The sequence below is a fragment of the Lycium barbarum genome, chromosome 10 (assembly GCF_019175385.1).
Source record: "Lycium barbarum isolate Lr01 chromosome 10, ASM1917538v2, whole genome shotgun sequence".
Lineage (NCBI taxonomy): Eukaryota > Viridiplantae > Streptophyta > Magnoliopsida > Solanales > Solanaceae > Lycium > Lycium barbarum.
In genome coordinates this window covers 2752278-2767936 of record NC_083346.1, presented here as the reverse complement: position 1 = coordinate 2767936, position 15659 = coordinate 2752278, and the positions used below count along the sequence as shown (strand labels likewise).

The 15659-nt window shown below is 35.5% G+C and overlaps 1 protein-coding gene across 3 annotated transcripts; it reads right to left on the bottom strand.

Annotated features, from left to right (window-relative positions):
• Positions 1 to 2996: 2996 nt before the first annotated feature.
• Positions 2997 to 14500, bottom strand: LOC132613691 (nicastrin). 3 transcript variants are annotated; one of them, XM_060327847.1, is made up of 16 exons: positions 14126 to 14500; positions 12575 to 12694; positions 12366 to 12480; positions 10243 to 10325; positions 10090 to 10166; positions 8972 to 9049; positions 8534 to 8605; positions 8350 to 8423; positions 7456 to 7588; positions 7229 to 7300; positions 6833 to 6952; positions 6277 to 6348; positions 5654 to 5791; positions 4447 to 4531; positions 3895 to 4339; positions 2997 to 3487 (listed from the first exon to the last, which is right to left on the bottom strand). In XM_060327847.1, exons 1-16 carry the CDS (start codon positions 14190 to 14192, stop codon positions 3223 to 3225), a joined length of 2016 nt encoding a protein of 671 aa, XP_060183830.1. In that variant the 5' UTR covers positions 14193 to 14500; the 3' UTR covers positions 2997 to 3222. The 3 variants fall into 3 exon arrangements, with proteins under 3 accessions (XP_060183830.1, XP_060183831.1, XP_060183829.1); XM_060327848.1 differs by having other exon boundaries at positions 3895 to 4336; positions 14126 to 14498; XM_060327846.1 differs by lacking the exon at positions 14126 to 14500 and adding an exon at positions 13807 to 13992.
• Positions 14501 to 15659: the final 1159 nt, after the last annotated feature.

Genomic DNA, 15659 nt, shown 5'->3' with positions numbered 1-15659 from the left:
GGGCCGTGCACAAAATGGCTGATTTTAAAGGGGAACTAACTCATATATACGCCTCACGCATCTAGTTTGCAGTTGATGTAGCACACTGTATCATTGGTGTATAGATAATATATATGTTATGTGCATCTATACAACCTAAGCTTCTAGTTTGCAGCCGGTGTAGCCCACTATATTATCAGGGTATAAATAATGTGTTTGTTTTGTATAATTATATATAAACATTGTATATGTAGTTTATATGCTTTGTATAATCATTTATAAACACACATAACAAACTCAACTTGCAACGTATAGATAATGCATGTGTTTTGTATAGATATATATAAATATTGCATAGATTAGTTAATTTAGATAAATTAAGTTGAATTTAAAATTATTAGAAAAAAAATGAACATACTATAAATGATGAGATCAAAATTGAAGAAGGCACAATCTTGAGATATATTCACTTGTAGAAGGGAAAAAAGGTGAATAAAATTGCTAGCCCTATAAAAAGAAAGGGGAAAGATCACACATGCCAACTCGAGGCAAAAAATATATCCGCCCCTGCTCCATTACTTTCATACCCAGAAAAAAATTAAAATTATTTATCCGAAATGCCTCCAAAATTATGATACTAATATGGTATATAGATAAGGTAGTCTCATGAAAGACTGTTTCAGTCCTTCCCTTAGTCCTCTGTGATGTCATCATCTTATATACATATGCTATGATGGTATCATGGAGGACTGCTTCAGTCCTTCACGAGACGCTGCTCAGTCCTCTATGGTACCATCGTGGTATATAAATACACTAAGATGACATCATGAAGGACTGCTTCAGTCCTTCTCCTAGTCCTTCGTGACACCATCATGATAGATAAATATACTGCGATGGTATTGTGAAGGAAGTGTTTTGGGCGAGCGGTAGGTCAGGTAAATACTTTGAGCTGGGATGCGCAGAAATGAAAATAATTTGAGTGGGGCATGGGCGAGTAATTAGTTTCAGTCCAATGGATAATTAGTGTTGCTTTCCCTAAAAAGAATGTACAAGAAAAAAGAGAGGGTTTTTAGCCCACTAATAGCAGTTACAGTGCATGAAATTTAATCTAATAGTTGGCAAAGAGAAGAACAAATTCGTACTGTAATTCCTCACAAACCTGGAAGCTTCAATATCGTATTCCCAAATAAACGTACATGTTGGAAAAAAATTAGAAAATGGAAAATTAACAAGAAGTAAGCAAGGAATGGCATTTTATTTATTTTTTGATATTTTTTTATTACATAGGGGGAAGGGAAGGGGAAATGAGACGGGACAGTATGAGATTAGAACCCTCACCAATAAGGTGAAAGTTTAGGTAGCCAACCAACTGAACTACTAGATCAACAAGGAATGGCACTGATATTGGGCTGCACGGGTAATAATTAAAGAGTTTGGTCAAACTGAGTAAGTTAGATCAGTGAACAGTATGATACCGTAGTTATCTCGATTTTAAGGGCTCAGCTGCACTAGTTCCCCTAATTTGTGCTGGTCTTTAATTTTTGTCCCTCATAATAAACAATTTTTTGTGGGGCATAAGTTTATATTTTCGCATCATAATATCCAACAAGTTATGGCTCGCGCTCTTGAAGAACTTATGCGCCACTAGGAATAAGTTCGATTGCTAATGAGCAAAAATTAAAGACCAGACCCTTTGAAGGGAAAACCGTGCAATTTCTTCTTAATTAGATGGGTGTTTGGATGGATCCACCAATGTGATGAAATGCAATGGGCCTTTTAGTTCTTTTGTTCTTTTTCTACCCGAAGCGCACTAATATCTGATTTTAGGATCGCTATTTAATGCATAGTCGAGGTTAATAAGGCATTATAAGTTTAGCCACTAAAAATTAACTTCACACGTATGGGACTGAAGTTGAAAAAATTCGAGTGAGATTACAAACTTCACAAAAACGAGTCTGAAGTTAGACTTGCCAAAGCTGAACTCCAGAAGAAGATTTGGACAAGCTAACTTCATAAGTATTTTGTCCCAAGTTTTGGATGGCAAACCTTTTTGTTTGAACATAGGCCTTCATTTATGTAAAAGTTTGGTATGGTAGTCGAAACTCCAGATCCATATGTTTAAAGTTTGGGACTGCTAAACCTAACTTCATACACCAAAGACAAATCAATATCTTCTTGCTGGTCATTCTAGTGGTGGTTGGGACATTGAAACAAAATCAACCACTCATCATCCTCCATCTTTTCATGTAGCTCTAGAAGAGGTAAACGAAATAATAGAAAAGACTTGTAGGATATCAATTAGGATTCCTCATCATAAACAATAACTCATTTTGGTACTATACTACAATGAATCACGTTGAAACTCATTTATGTATTCAACTTGTTAGCTAGATATATTATTATCTTCATTAAATCCCATGCCAGCATCACAATAAGCAACTCGTGCCGCACCTTTACCGTCAAAATCATCATTCAATCAACAGCTACGGAGAAGAAGAAGAAGAAACAGCAGAGGAGCAAACAGACTGTCTAAAATTTATCCACACTAGCTACAAGCTAAATAATTTGAGAAAATTGAATATAGTTTAAATAGCAGAATCAGAACTTTCTGCTGGATGATTTTTTTTTATTTATTTGGTCTCGTGATGACAACGGCACGAGAATAAACAGTGACATTTGTTACGTTTTAAATTGGGTTATCTTCGCATGAAAAGTTTGAGATATTGCTTTCACTTGGTTGTACTAGTGGTGATGATAGAAATAAGTAATAGGGTAGCTCTAACGGACTAAAAGGTCACTTCAAGCTGTACAAATTTAAATGGTTAAAAGAGTTTGAATTCTTAAAAGATATGGCAATTGTATATAATTAATATTATTAGTGGAACGGAGATAAATATACGGAATTATCCTTCAAGAACTGGAGAAATCAGTCTAATATTTTCTCAGAACATGTAAAAGTTGTTCCAAGCTGCTTTCATTCACGACCATGCAACAGAGTGAACGATGTAAATGACATGTCAGAAACTTCAAATATCTCATAGCTGCAATTTACATTGCAAGATAGTCCACAATACCAATGACAATTCTTCGCCCCCGTGGGATTGCAGAGCATTTTCAACTTGCGTTTAAGCAGTAATAACAGCTAAGAATTACATTTCCTTCTCGTCACTTTGCAAGGCTGTGCTTTAAAAGCAATCAGAATGCTATTTCCAACGAAAGTATGTTTAATCAAGAATTTCTATGCTAATCTCGTTTCAGGGCCTTTGTAATGAAGGCTTTTGAAATTACTATTATAATGTATGACAAAACTGTAACAGTTACACCTAACAGCAGAATCCAACTGTCAAATCTAGTGTCCTGGACTGTGTAGACACGAAGCCTTATTGTATCCCAGTTACTCTCTGTCCAAACGGGGTCAGCTGCTCCCATCGTATCGGAGGAATTATGAGGCAACACCTCCCAAGTTTCAGACTCGTACTTCAATCGAGTCGAGTATGCTGGGACATACCTGAAATTACATTTGATAGATAAGTTCAGTGCAAGAGCATGTATAGCACTAATCAACTATCAAGAAACAAAAAGCGGTGTAAATTACATTATGAGTGACAGCCTAATCAACCTAGAAAACCAGTTACTGAACCAACAAAAGCATATACATGGAAAATCATCATAAGCTTCTCCCAACTTTTTGGAAATATTCCAGAGTTACCCTTTTCCTTGTTTTGTTGGAACGAATTGGCAAGCTGACAAAACCGTCTATGTTTTTTTATCAGCCAATGGAAGTCAACGTAGTACAAAAAGCGTATGACTGAAAGAACAGATCAGGCTTCGCGTTGCTTCATTATTTTAAGCAATGGCTTTTAAATATAAGGCGGAATGAGCTTAAATTTCAGCAAATTAAGATTGTGGAACTACCTGGTTGAGGAAATGACACAGACACCCTTCCCATCTGTCTCTGCTTTGACACACATTTCACCATTGCCGCTGCAGCCCTTCGGACAAGCAGAGCTCGTATTCTTCGAAGGAATAGCTGTTTTATCTGCCAGAAAATTCCACAGAAACCGAGGAACATCCCCCACATTACCAGGATACGGCTGAGAGGAAGGTTCGCCCAGGACGACTCCCACATAATGGCTTGGGCAACTTGCAGAAGGAGCGATGTAGCGATTTACCAGTTCGCATGATAAGCCAGGTTCACAACTTAGCAAGCAGCCAAGAAGTTCTTTAACCAAGGAGGCATTTATGTTGATGGTATTCAAAACTGAATTATTTATTTCCTTCTTATCACTGGCTAGAATGTACAGACTTCGGGCAACAACAGAAGCGGCAGCTACTATGGCTGAGGAGTTTATATTCGCTGCTAACAGGGAAAAAATATTTTATATTAGAAAAAGTTATGTGATTCTACAACACTATGAATTAATCCAGACAAAGGCAAGAAATCCAAAGAGTGAAATAACAACTCACATAGATCATCCAAGTGGCTGTGATAGAACTTATTTGTGAAGGTAGCATCGAAGTCTTCAAGGACTACCCCAGAAGTCTCTGGATTCTGTTTAAAAGAAACAATAAATAAGCTCCCAGCCAGAGAAAACAGACCGGTAAAAGTCTTCATTTATTTATACATTTTCCACTCTTTTCATTGATGGTAATTGATTCTCTTTCATCAACAACATTCATGCAGTCCTCCATAAAGCCTTTCATTAATATCCAATAATTTCCATATCGGTGTTGCTCCTCTAATGTTCATTATCGAAACTTCTGCTCATACTCTAGTAACTCTATTCTAAAGCAATAAAGGAAGTGCAAACATCATTCAGATATTACAAGGATGTTACCAATTGCATTATTCCCTTCATCCATTTTCCTCCACCATCCTATTCCTCCACCCAGCACCCTCACCCTCACCTCGGGGACAACCACCACCACCACATAGAGTTCAATTTTTATTTTTATTTTTAAAGCAACACGACAATGGAGCATAGGCCATTTCAATGCATAGGACGAACCACAAAAAATCATAATAAGATGCAATTCATGAATATACGATTTAGAAGAAGAAAACTTTAGCAGGAAAACATTAGGATGATCTTTCTTAACACGCTACACCCAAGCTTAATTTAGCATAAAAGCCTATTATGTAAGCCCAAAGGGGCAGGCTCAAGAGCTGGCCCAGATCATAAGCCGCTAAAATTTTGAAGAAGCCATACATATTTACTACAATATAATACAGTGCATCAAAGAACTTAGCACAAAATACTAATGGCAACTTAAACATGTCAAAAGAAAAAATACTAATGGCAATTGAAACAGACAATGCAGGACTTCTTATTGTTTTCTTTAAGTTGTTTTTTTTTTTTGAGGTAAAGGTAACTTTATATTCACACAAAAAACTCATCATTCAAAAGTGATGAGGTGGGATCTTACAACCCACAGTGGTCAGATGTTATCTTAAAAAAATAAAAATAAAAAAATTTACACTTGTCCTATGAAATCAACTAAAGCAGAAACTAACCCGTACATTCTTTCTGTCTCTTCTACCTTCATATTATTTATCATTTGTAATTTCCTTTTAAGGAGAAAGTGCATTGGGCAGATCAAATTGAAGATCATGGAAGACACAAAGGAAATATACTATCATTTATAACAGAAATACTAGGGCATTTTCACCAACCTTCTTCAGAAATGACATCAGTGAGGACGGGGGTAACCCTGGATTTGATTTACTTGCCCTTGAGATCTTAATGCTTTTAGTCTTAAGCGAACCTAGAGCATCCTTGAGGGCACTTAAAGTTCCATTTGTGGCACTCTCCTACAAAAGTGAATCATGTAACAGTGTGTGAAGTATTAACCATGGTGATTGAAGAATCACGTTTTTTAATATTAAGCAGAAAGATTAAGAATGACTAAATAAAAAAGCAACATAACTGTGGTGAGGATAGATATAAATTGTTTTGAAGTTCTTCAATATACAGGTAGTCGTGTGTTAATAATTTCAATATTTAATTCCCATGAAGCATATAGGATTTAGGACTGATATCTATACATATGATTGACATACTTTCACAGCTTAAACATACCACCAAGACGAGAATACAGGAAATCATAATGTAACTAAACAACTATACAATTTTTTGATAACTCTAAAACAATTATACATTTTCGTAGCAACTTATTTAAAAAATCATTATCATAAACAATTATATACTTTCATGGTAGACTAACGCGTGCAACAGCAAAGAGGAAACCGATTTGATTAATTTAATAAACAAATCAGCAAGCAGGAAGAAACCTTACCTTTGTACTATGAGCAAAGAATGTTTTATCATCCTGAGCGAAACCCTTTCCAACTGATCCAATTTCAAGAACCTATACAAACAAATTCGGATATAACAGTGGCATAAATGGACATGCACGATCTGATTAGTGGTCTCCCAATACATTTTTATAATAACACAACTTGTATATCAAGCATATTTCATATGGAACTAAAAGGATCCACCTAACATTAATAAACTAATACATGTTAAATTTTCATATTTATTCAATAATAGTGGACAAAGCATAGCTAGAACGTGCTGAAATAGCTACACAATCAACAACACAACTGGTTGGGATAACATTCAGCAGAAAGAAGAGATTATTCGTAACAACTTAAGATTTACTTGTTCTGTATTCAGACCCTGAGGTTGAACGAGTAGTTCTCTGAAATATTTCTAACATCTATAACTCTCTCATGCCAATAATGACTTCATAAGAAAGATAATACATGTCATTTTCAAGTTTACATCGGATATAAGTAGTTTGACAATTAATGCATTCTCGGAAAATTTCGTGCAACAAAAAGATATACCGTTTCAATTAGTGCCAAGTCAAGTCCACTAACAGCATCAGAATGTTGATCAAGCTCAAGAAGAAATCTCCTACTGCCAAGGTAGCCCCAGGCCTCCCCGGTGAAAACAGCAAATACAAGCTGCAGAAGGGAAGTGTCACAAAGCGTGCACAGTTGTGGTTACTAAACAGTATTAGATGCATAGTTGTGGTTACTAAAACAAGAAACGCTTAAATAATTAGCACAAAAGCCTGTATATTGTTGTAGATGAAGATTATCTCACACGAATTGCACTACATAGAGTGCTCATGGCTTAGATAAAGATATAATGCACTAAAACCAGAAGCCGAGAGGAAAATCAAAACACTTGGGGAAACAAGTACAATAGGCATGTTAAATAATTAACAATATGTCCACCTGTTTATCAAGGTCCCCCAAGCCATCAACACGTGAAAGAGCATCCACCACAGCCAGCAATGAGATCAACCCCTAGAGAGAAGTTTGTACATATGATTCATGGTATTAAGAAAACATAGAAGTGCAACGAGATTCTAGCTTTGAGAGTGCAGGAAAATTGAACAAAGCATAATTAAAAAGTCCATAAAGACAATGATACAAATAACATCTGAGAAAAAGCAACTCACAGATATAGGTGAATCTGCACCAACACTTTTGTCACGAAAAAAGGAAGCTGCATCCATAGAAGCCACAGTCAATATCATAGGCTTTACCTTCTTTGATGATGAGACGACTATTGGTGGTAGCGCCGACCAGACACTGCCATTAGAAATTACACATGCTATAGGTAAGATATCGAGGTAAATTCCGTAGGGAAGAGTTTCAGAATCGACAAACAAGATAATAACCTATGCATCAAGAACTCGAGAAAGGCATAGCAAAGACAAGAACACTTTAACATTCAGTTGTCTGTGAAACTAGAATAAAAGATTCCACGTGTGCACCACTATAAATTACAGGAATGTCGGATAACAAGATACAGAAAGAAAACATCCACCCAGGACCAGGAGATGCAAAGCCAGTACCACCCACCTGGCCACCCACGCAAGCCAAAAAATTTCAAATCAAATATAAAAGATTCCATCAAGCAAATAAAGAAATACTAGCAGGATATCCCAAACTGTACTATTGTAACATCAGCTGAACAAGGAGTGGTTTCCTCTTATTTAATTTTACTGTATTATGAGTGAACAACTCAAGAACACCAAATATAAGATGCCATAGAAAAGATGGTAAGTGCAAACAAATAATCACATCTGCATAAGATACCTTATATACTACTCAAAATGTCAAGGTCAAAACCATAATCATGATATTAATATTATCCTCTAAAGATGTCTCATATTTAAATTTTTTTATCAGGAAAAAAGCAAGGTTAATCAAAGATAATCCTTTACTAAAAATGTCTCATATTTAATCTGGTTCTAGCTGAGAAACTAAAAAGGAAACGGATAGTTGTTCAATCTGTTCAAGTGTACAATGAGTATTTTAATAACTAGAGAATTTGGACCGAATCTCACCTGTACCCACCCAATGGAAGGCAAGTCTGTTCTCTAAGACAGGTTTCTGAATCCCGAGTCCCAGACTTTGTTGTCTGATAAAAATAACAAAATATGGGCAAGTTTCATAAGTAAAATATCAGATACCTATCCAGGAATTTTTAGGACTATATCCAAATCTTTAGCGACATGAAGAATCTTTAACCTGCATCACAAGATCAAAGTCAGCCACATCAACAGTGTATGATTTCTCTCGCTTCTCATTTCTCAAAGCAATCTGCACCAAATAACAAGCAGAATATATGTTAATGAAAATGTTTGTGGACGCTTTCATTTCAAAATATCTGTCACCCTTCTTCACTCAGCCAGAATCTAATGACAAGTATCTTTGATACCCTCGCCCTCCAATTTTTCATCTATTAATTACTTTGAATACAATAAGGTCTATCGTTAGTTGACATACGAAACACCTTTATAAAAAAACATTGGGGAAATTTAGGATGGAATGAGTTCTAGAAGAAGTTAGTAAGCATCCAATATAAGGCACTCATAATTAGTAATTACTATAGTAACTAAAGAAAAGGATCTTATGGGCAAATTAAATATGGAGAAGAGATTTACAAAGATAAAAGACATAACAAACCTCTTGCAAGGCCAACGTGCTACTATTTGAAAGCAAAAATACAGGAAAATTGTAAGCCCTCCACATCAATCCAGATCCCTGCAAGTTGAGAAATGACAAACATTTACTTTATCTTACAGGTCCACATAATGCAAAGTTGAATAAAAGGACGAGTCGTCTACAAGCGATTGTAAAAGCATGTATTTATTTATTTTGATGAACTTGTTTCCGTTGCATATAAGATGCATACAAAAGATATTGAACCTTATACAAGAACATAATTCTTTACAAAAAGCATACAACTGAGTGGAATATCGTATTGCTCTAGGTAAAAGGACATTGATGACAAATTTCTAAATCATTATCCCCTATTTCATCCTTAATGAACCATAATCTTAGTGCATAGAAATTACAGGGGAGCTTTCCAGTAATTGGTTTAGAGGTTTCTTTTGTTAAATCATCAAGAAACCAACAATAAAGAAAATAAAAAGAAACTTCGGCGTACTGTTTCAGTTAAACTTATAGACTAATCCTTTGGCTCAACATTAAACAGATCAAAACTAAAAGTTTTGAAAAAGGAACCATATAATTCTTGGGATAACAGTGACAACGTGCATCATGAGGAGCTTGTAGATTTCATTTAGTGTACATCAAGCATTAAGGAACTTTACATAGTATTATCTTTGTAGTTTTCTGCCCTTCGATTATCTGCTGTCTCTTGTACTTCGTTTATCGCATTAGTTTGCTGCAATTACTGACACGTTTCTTCATATTGCTTATCTATAGTATTTTACCATGACTTCTTTACTTTCGTCAATTCTTATCTGACCCTTTTTGTCATGTTTTCTTGAGCCAGAGGTCGTACGGAAACAGCCTCTCTACCTCCCAAAGTAGAGGTAAGGTCTGCGTACACTCTACCCTTCCCAGACCCCACTTGTGGGATTACACTGGGTATGTTGTTGCTGTTGCAAGCATTAAGGAACTTTAATGGTATATTTATATGGAAGCATAGTGCAAAAAGGAAAGCAGAGGAATAACTGGCGCTAAATTTGCATTTAAAATGCACCAGTGTTCCATGTTTTTTAATAATCAGTCAAACAAACAGAAGCGTATGATCATAATAGTTCTCCATGACATACAGTTGGGTTCCATTCAAACTTGCCACTTTGATAAGGAGCGAATTCAGCTTGAGGAAACTTTTTGTCAGGGGAAAATCCTGTAAACGAGAAGGACCATAGTAATTATCCAAATCCTTCAAAAGAATAATAAGAGAAAATGACAGAAGTACTTACCTTTTAAGCCATTTGGAAGCTGAGAACCTGATTCGACTAATACACCAACAACATGCCTAGAAAAATCTGCATCATCCGATAACCTGAAACACAACACACCACCTGAAATCAATCAAAGATAGAATGGTGTGCCTATTGTGCTTAGGCAGAAACTCTACAGAGCTTAAAACTTGTACACTTATCAGATGTATGAAAATGACATCTCCATCCAACAAAACATTTTTCTTTTCATTTTGTTTTTTCTGTAAAAGGATTAGATTTGGTGTTACCCTATGATGCATACACATCATCAAAAGACAAATTCGATGTTGACACAAAAGTTGCATCTCATTGTCAAGAACATGCATACTCATGAGAAGTTAGGCATAAACACCTCGCTCATATGCCTGACAAAGGCCAAGATGCTATAAATGGCAGTGTTCACCCTTTACCTAAACGAAATTATGAAGCTGCTGCTCTGTCAACTGAATATAACTAAAGAGTTGTCAACAAATTATAACATCTGATGTTTGATATGCAATATAAATATTCTGTAGAAGACAAAAAACTTTATTAGCCTCTATCATGTCCAAAGTATGCAATTTAATGGACCTACTTCAAATAAAATCCAGGTAGTGAGCCAACGTCTAACAACGTGCTACAGCTGTCCTAATAACTATCTTAGCAAAACATAACTTGTTGTTTTAGGTGACCGCTAAGTAGTTGTTACTCTTCAATTCATTGTCACTCTCTAAACCAAGAGCCCCCCTATGGTCTACTCCTCGTCACTATAGCAAACATGACCAAAACTTATAAATACAAAATCATCACATCAGTTAAAAGAAAGTTATTTGTTTTTCGATAAGAAAACTTTTCTTATGAACAAAGGAATCACAAAAAGATTGTGCAATGGGTTACATCTGGTTTTTACAAATGTGTCAGGATCCACATCCAGGAATATGACAAAACACTCAGTTCGATCTAGTCTAACATGAGAGGTAACTGAGGAAATCTTAAAAGCTATCAACATCTGCATGTTGCCCCAAAAAAGCTAATATAGATAAGACATTGAAGTTCTGTTTGTGGCTGTTCTCTATTTTGTCTTCAAAACATCTGATATTTGGCAATTGGGTATGACTATTTTAGTCTACTTCATGCTTCAAGTTTAGCACATTATAAAAATCCTCTAACACGGGATTAAAAAGAATCTTGTAAGATAATTTTTCTTTTTGTGTGCGTGGTCTTTCTCTATGATATAAGGTCTGTCATTTTAAAGTAGTTTTGCCTTCAGCAGTTGGGATATATGGTTTAAGGGGTGTGGCTTATATTAACTGATGGGGAATGATTTTCCGGATTTTCATTGGCACGTTAGTTCTCTTGGCAGCAGCGGTTCTTTTCCCAGTTTCCTATATGTAAAGCCTCTTGGAATGACGAGTGTAATTGCCTGGAAAACGATGGTTTTTTATAACACTGCTATCTGCAAGGTAAGATTCACTTCTAAATTAGTTCTAAAGAAGGTTCCTTTTTGAGCTTGAAAAAAAAAAAGACGACATTAAGAATATATATATTGTCTTTTAGGTTTTAATTTATAATGTAAAGCCAAATTGGTGCATTTACCTATCCTCGTTGATATCCAGCTTCTGACCCCGAAGAAAGATGATGTAACTTGGTGCATAAATGTCAACAGAGCAAGTGTGGGATCAGATGAGGTGCATATTTAAAGATGGTAAGATGTTTCTTTATCTGGGAAGTTCTAAAATTCTTTCTGACTCATCGCGCTAAATACAAGCAGGGGGGTCAAACAGTTAGCCATCTATAGAAAAGTTCATTTAAAAACTGGAAGATTTTGGAATTATTTTTTTCCTCCTATTTGTTTGATAGGTCAACATTTGCTATCATCTGGAAATTCAATTGATCAATCTATACCAAAAGAAAGAGAGTATAAAGTACACATTAACCAGAATTAAAGAGTGGAACAGTTTGATGTACCGCAACTCCATTAACCATTCAAAGAGGCTCAACTGTCTGGCAAATGTGGGAAGGAATTTAAAGTAGAATGCTAAAAAGGAATTAACTTTTACATCCAAAGGAAGGCCGAAGATACACAATCTTGCCCAACATTACAAAGAGAGAGATTTACATACCTTGCAAAGAGATCCTCAAATTGATCTATAGACACCAGTAATGCAGATGGCTCCGCCAACTTATTCGCAGTCTTGAACCTAGTAACTGGAGCAACTATGTTGGCACGCCCAGGGTCTAGCCACGCACAAGAAGAGTTAGACAAGAAAATTAAAAGCAGATGAGCCATTTCGTAGACCAAGAAAAATGCAACTAAACGCATACTTCGTACTTGAACAACCGATCTCCCCTGAAAGGTTAAGCAGCCGTACACATGGATAACCGTCAATGGCCATGTACATTGATTTCTCAAGATCAGGAACTGACTGGAAAGAGTTCACTTGATCTGAAGCTGTTCAAATTAATAAGAAATTCAAAAACTTATTATACAAAAGTATCGCTGAGAAGCTAAAGGAACGAAGAAAGACATGCATTCAAAGTCAATAAAGTTGGCACTCCAAATAGGACTCTGCATAGGAAAATGCTTTCTGAAGTGAAGGGTTAAATGACATAAAGTGCAGCTTCTAGATTCTTCCTTAATTTAGCACACACAAACTCAAAATCCAATCATAGCCATGCTCCTTATAACGATAAAAAATCCCAACGTAGTTTTGTGAGCATTGTTATGGATTTCCAAAGAAGAAGAAAAAACCCTGAGATTCACAAAACTCTTTTCATGACTTAGCTGCATTAGCTTCCTTTCTTATTAATTTAGTTACGCTCCGACTTAACAGAAGGCTTCTAATTGCCTGAGGTGATGATCTTTCCAGAGGCAAATTAGCTTTCCATATCTCAAGTACATGAAATATCTCATGTTCAATGTCAGAAGACAAATAAGCAAACAATATGATTGTCCAAAAGCAACTTCTTTGAAATAGTTCTAAGCTCATACTTCGTTAATTTTCGGCTATAAGCTACACTCTACATCTGTACTTCAGTTATCATAAAATCAATTACTTTTTTCTTTTTTACCAGCTTAGTGATTTGTTAATTTGATTCACAACAAAAATTAATCAACATATCTATCAAACAGTAACATTAACACCTCATTGAAATAGTTCTAAACTCATAATTAGTTAATTTCCCGCTATAACTTAACATCTACATCTGCACTTCATTTATCATAAAAATAAATTACCTTTTTCTTTTTTACCAGCTTAGTGATTTGTTAATTTGATTGATAACAAAAACTAATTAACATATCTATCAAACAGTAACATTAACACCTCACTGAAATAGTTCTAAACTGCACTTCATTAACTATAAAATCAATTTTTTTGTTGTTTCCAGCTTAGTATTTTTGTTAATTTGTTAGGTAACAAAAATTAATTAACATATCTATCAGATAGTAACATTAACACCTCATTATTGTCAAAAAAAAAACGTAGTATTTTCCTCAGCATTGACTAAAATGCGAAAAATAAAGATTAAAAAAACTATATATATAAAAATAATCGGAGTAACCTGAGAAAGAGATGCAAAACTGAGCAAATAAGCAGAGAAGAAACACGAAAAGCTTTGAATCGTCCATTTATAAGTGAAGCTGTTGTTGTTGTTGTAGTGAAGCTTCTAGAACACTAAACCCTAGACCATGAACACGGTTCATTTATCATAAAATCAATTTTGTTTTCATTTTTACCAGCTTAGTGATTTGTAATTTGATTGATAACACAAATTAATCAATATATCTATCAAACAGTAACATTAACACCTCATTTCCGAGCATTGACTAAAAAATGGAACAATAAATATTAAAATGCATAGTAAAAATAACCGGAGTGACCTGAGAAAGAGATGCAAAACTGAGCAAGTAAGCAAAGAAGAAATACGAAAAGCTTTGAATTATCCATAGCGGAAGTGAAGTTGTTGTTGTAGTGGAAGCTTCTAGAACACACTAAACCCTAAACCATTGACACGGTTCGGTTCTCTCCGGTTCAGAGCTTTTGTTTTCAAACTCCGGTTCACTGGTTCACCGGTTCACTTAGATGTTGATTAATTAGAGAATCGGAATATTCCGGTGATCGGAGATCATTGAACGGCGACGATGAGCTGGAGTTTAGTGCTACTGAATTTTTTGAAAACGGACGATAAGGGGAAATAATAAAAATGCTTTATTGCGTTAACCTCCTGCGTAGTTTTTGATATTACCTTATGGCTCTTTTATTATTGCTTTAGTCCCATTATTGGGCTCGAATTTTGTGGAATAAAAATCCTTCCTGCTCCCAGTTTTTTAAATCGGAAAAGGGCTAAATATACCCCCTGTACTATCAGAAAAGGGTCAAATATACTCTTCGTTATACTTTGAGTTCAAATATACCCCTACTGTTATATTATTGGTTCAAATATACCCCTCATTCATTAAAGTTGTCCAAGGTGGATAGTCAATCCTACGTGGCACTGACATTTAGTGAGGTGGATGCCACGTGGCATGCCACCTCCTAATACATTTTAGCCTTCCCCTTTATTTATTCTTCCACCACTAAAATTTTCTTTCCCTCCACAACCATTACCGCCACCATCGGTAAGAACAAATTATGGTGGGAGAGGAAAGAGAAGTGAGACTCAATTCTGTCTGATGGGTCTACAAAGAAGCCGAATATTTTTTCCAATCAAACACAGTAAAATCATCAAGGACTCGTAGTGTTCTTGAATTCTATGAAATGGGTCTCCAACAAAATCAATCTTTTCCCCTTTTATCTTTTACAATGCAGTGTTCACCAAATGGGTTCACACAGAAAATATTTACACCCCTCCATTCTTTTTTCCAATCAATCACGGTAAAACCATCAAGGACTACTAGCTAGTTCTTGAATTCTATGAAGTGGGTCTACAAAAAAACCGATTTTCCCCCTTTGCAAAGCAAATGGGTTCACATTGCACACTGAAACTTCATTCAATACTGTTTTATTTGAGCTAATTAACTGATTATTTTATTTAAAATTTTGGGATTTTTTTCTTGGAGTCCATGCATATGTGTATGTATAGGAAGTTAGGAACATGAGCATTTTATGATTATGAGGGAAGGAAATTTTAATGGTGGAAGAACAAATAAAGGGGAGAGATAAAATGTGTTAGGGGCGCTGAGGTGGCATGCCATGTGGTACCCACCTCACTAAATGTTAGTGCCACGTAGGATTCACTATCCACCTTGAACAACTTTAACGGATGAGGGGTATATTTGAACTAATAGTATAACGGTAGGAGTATATTTGAACCCAAAGTATAACGAAGGGTATATTTAGCCCTTTTCCGATAATACAGGGGTATATTTGGCCCTTTTCCGTTTTTAAATTCAATTACTTTCTTGTCCCAATTGA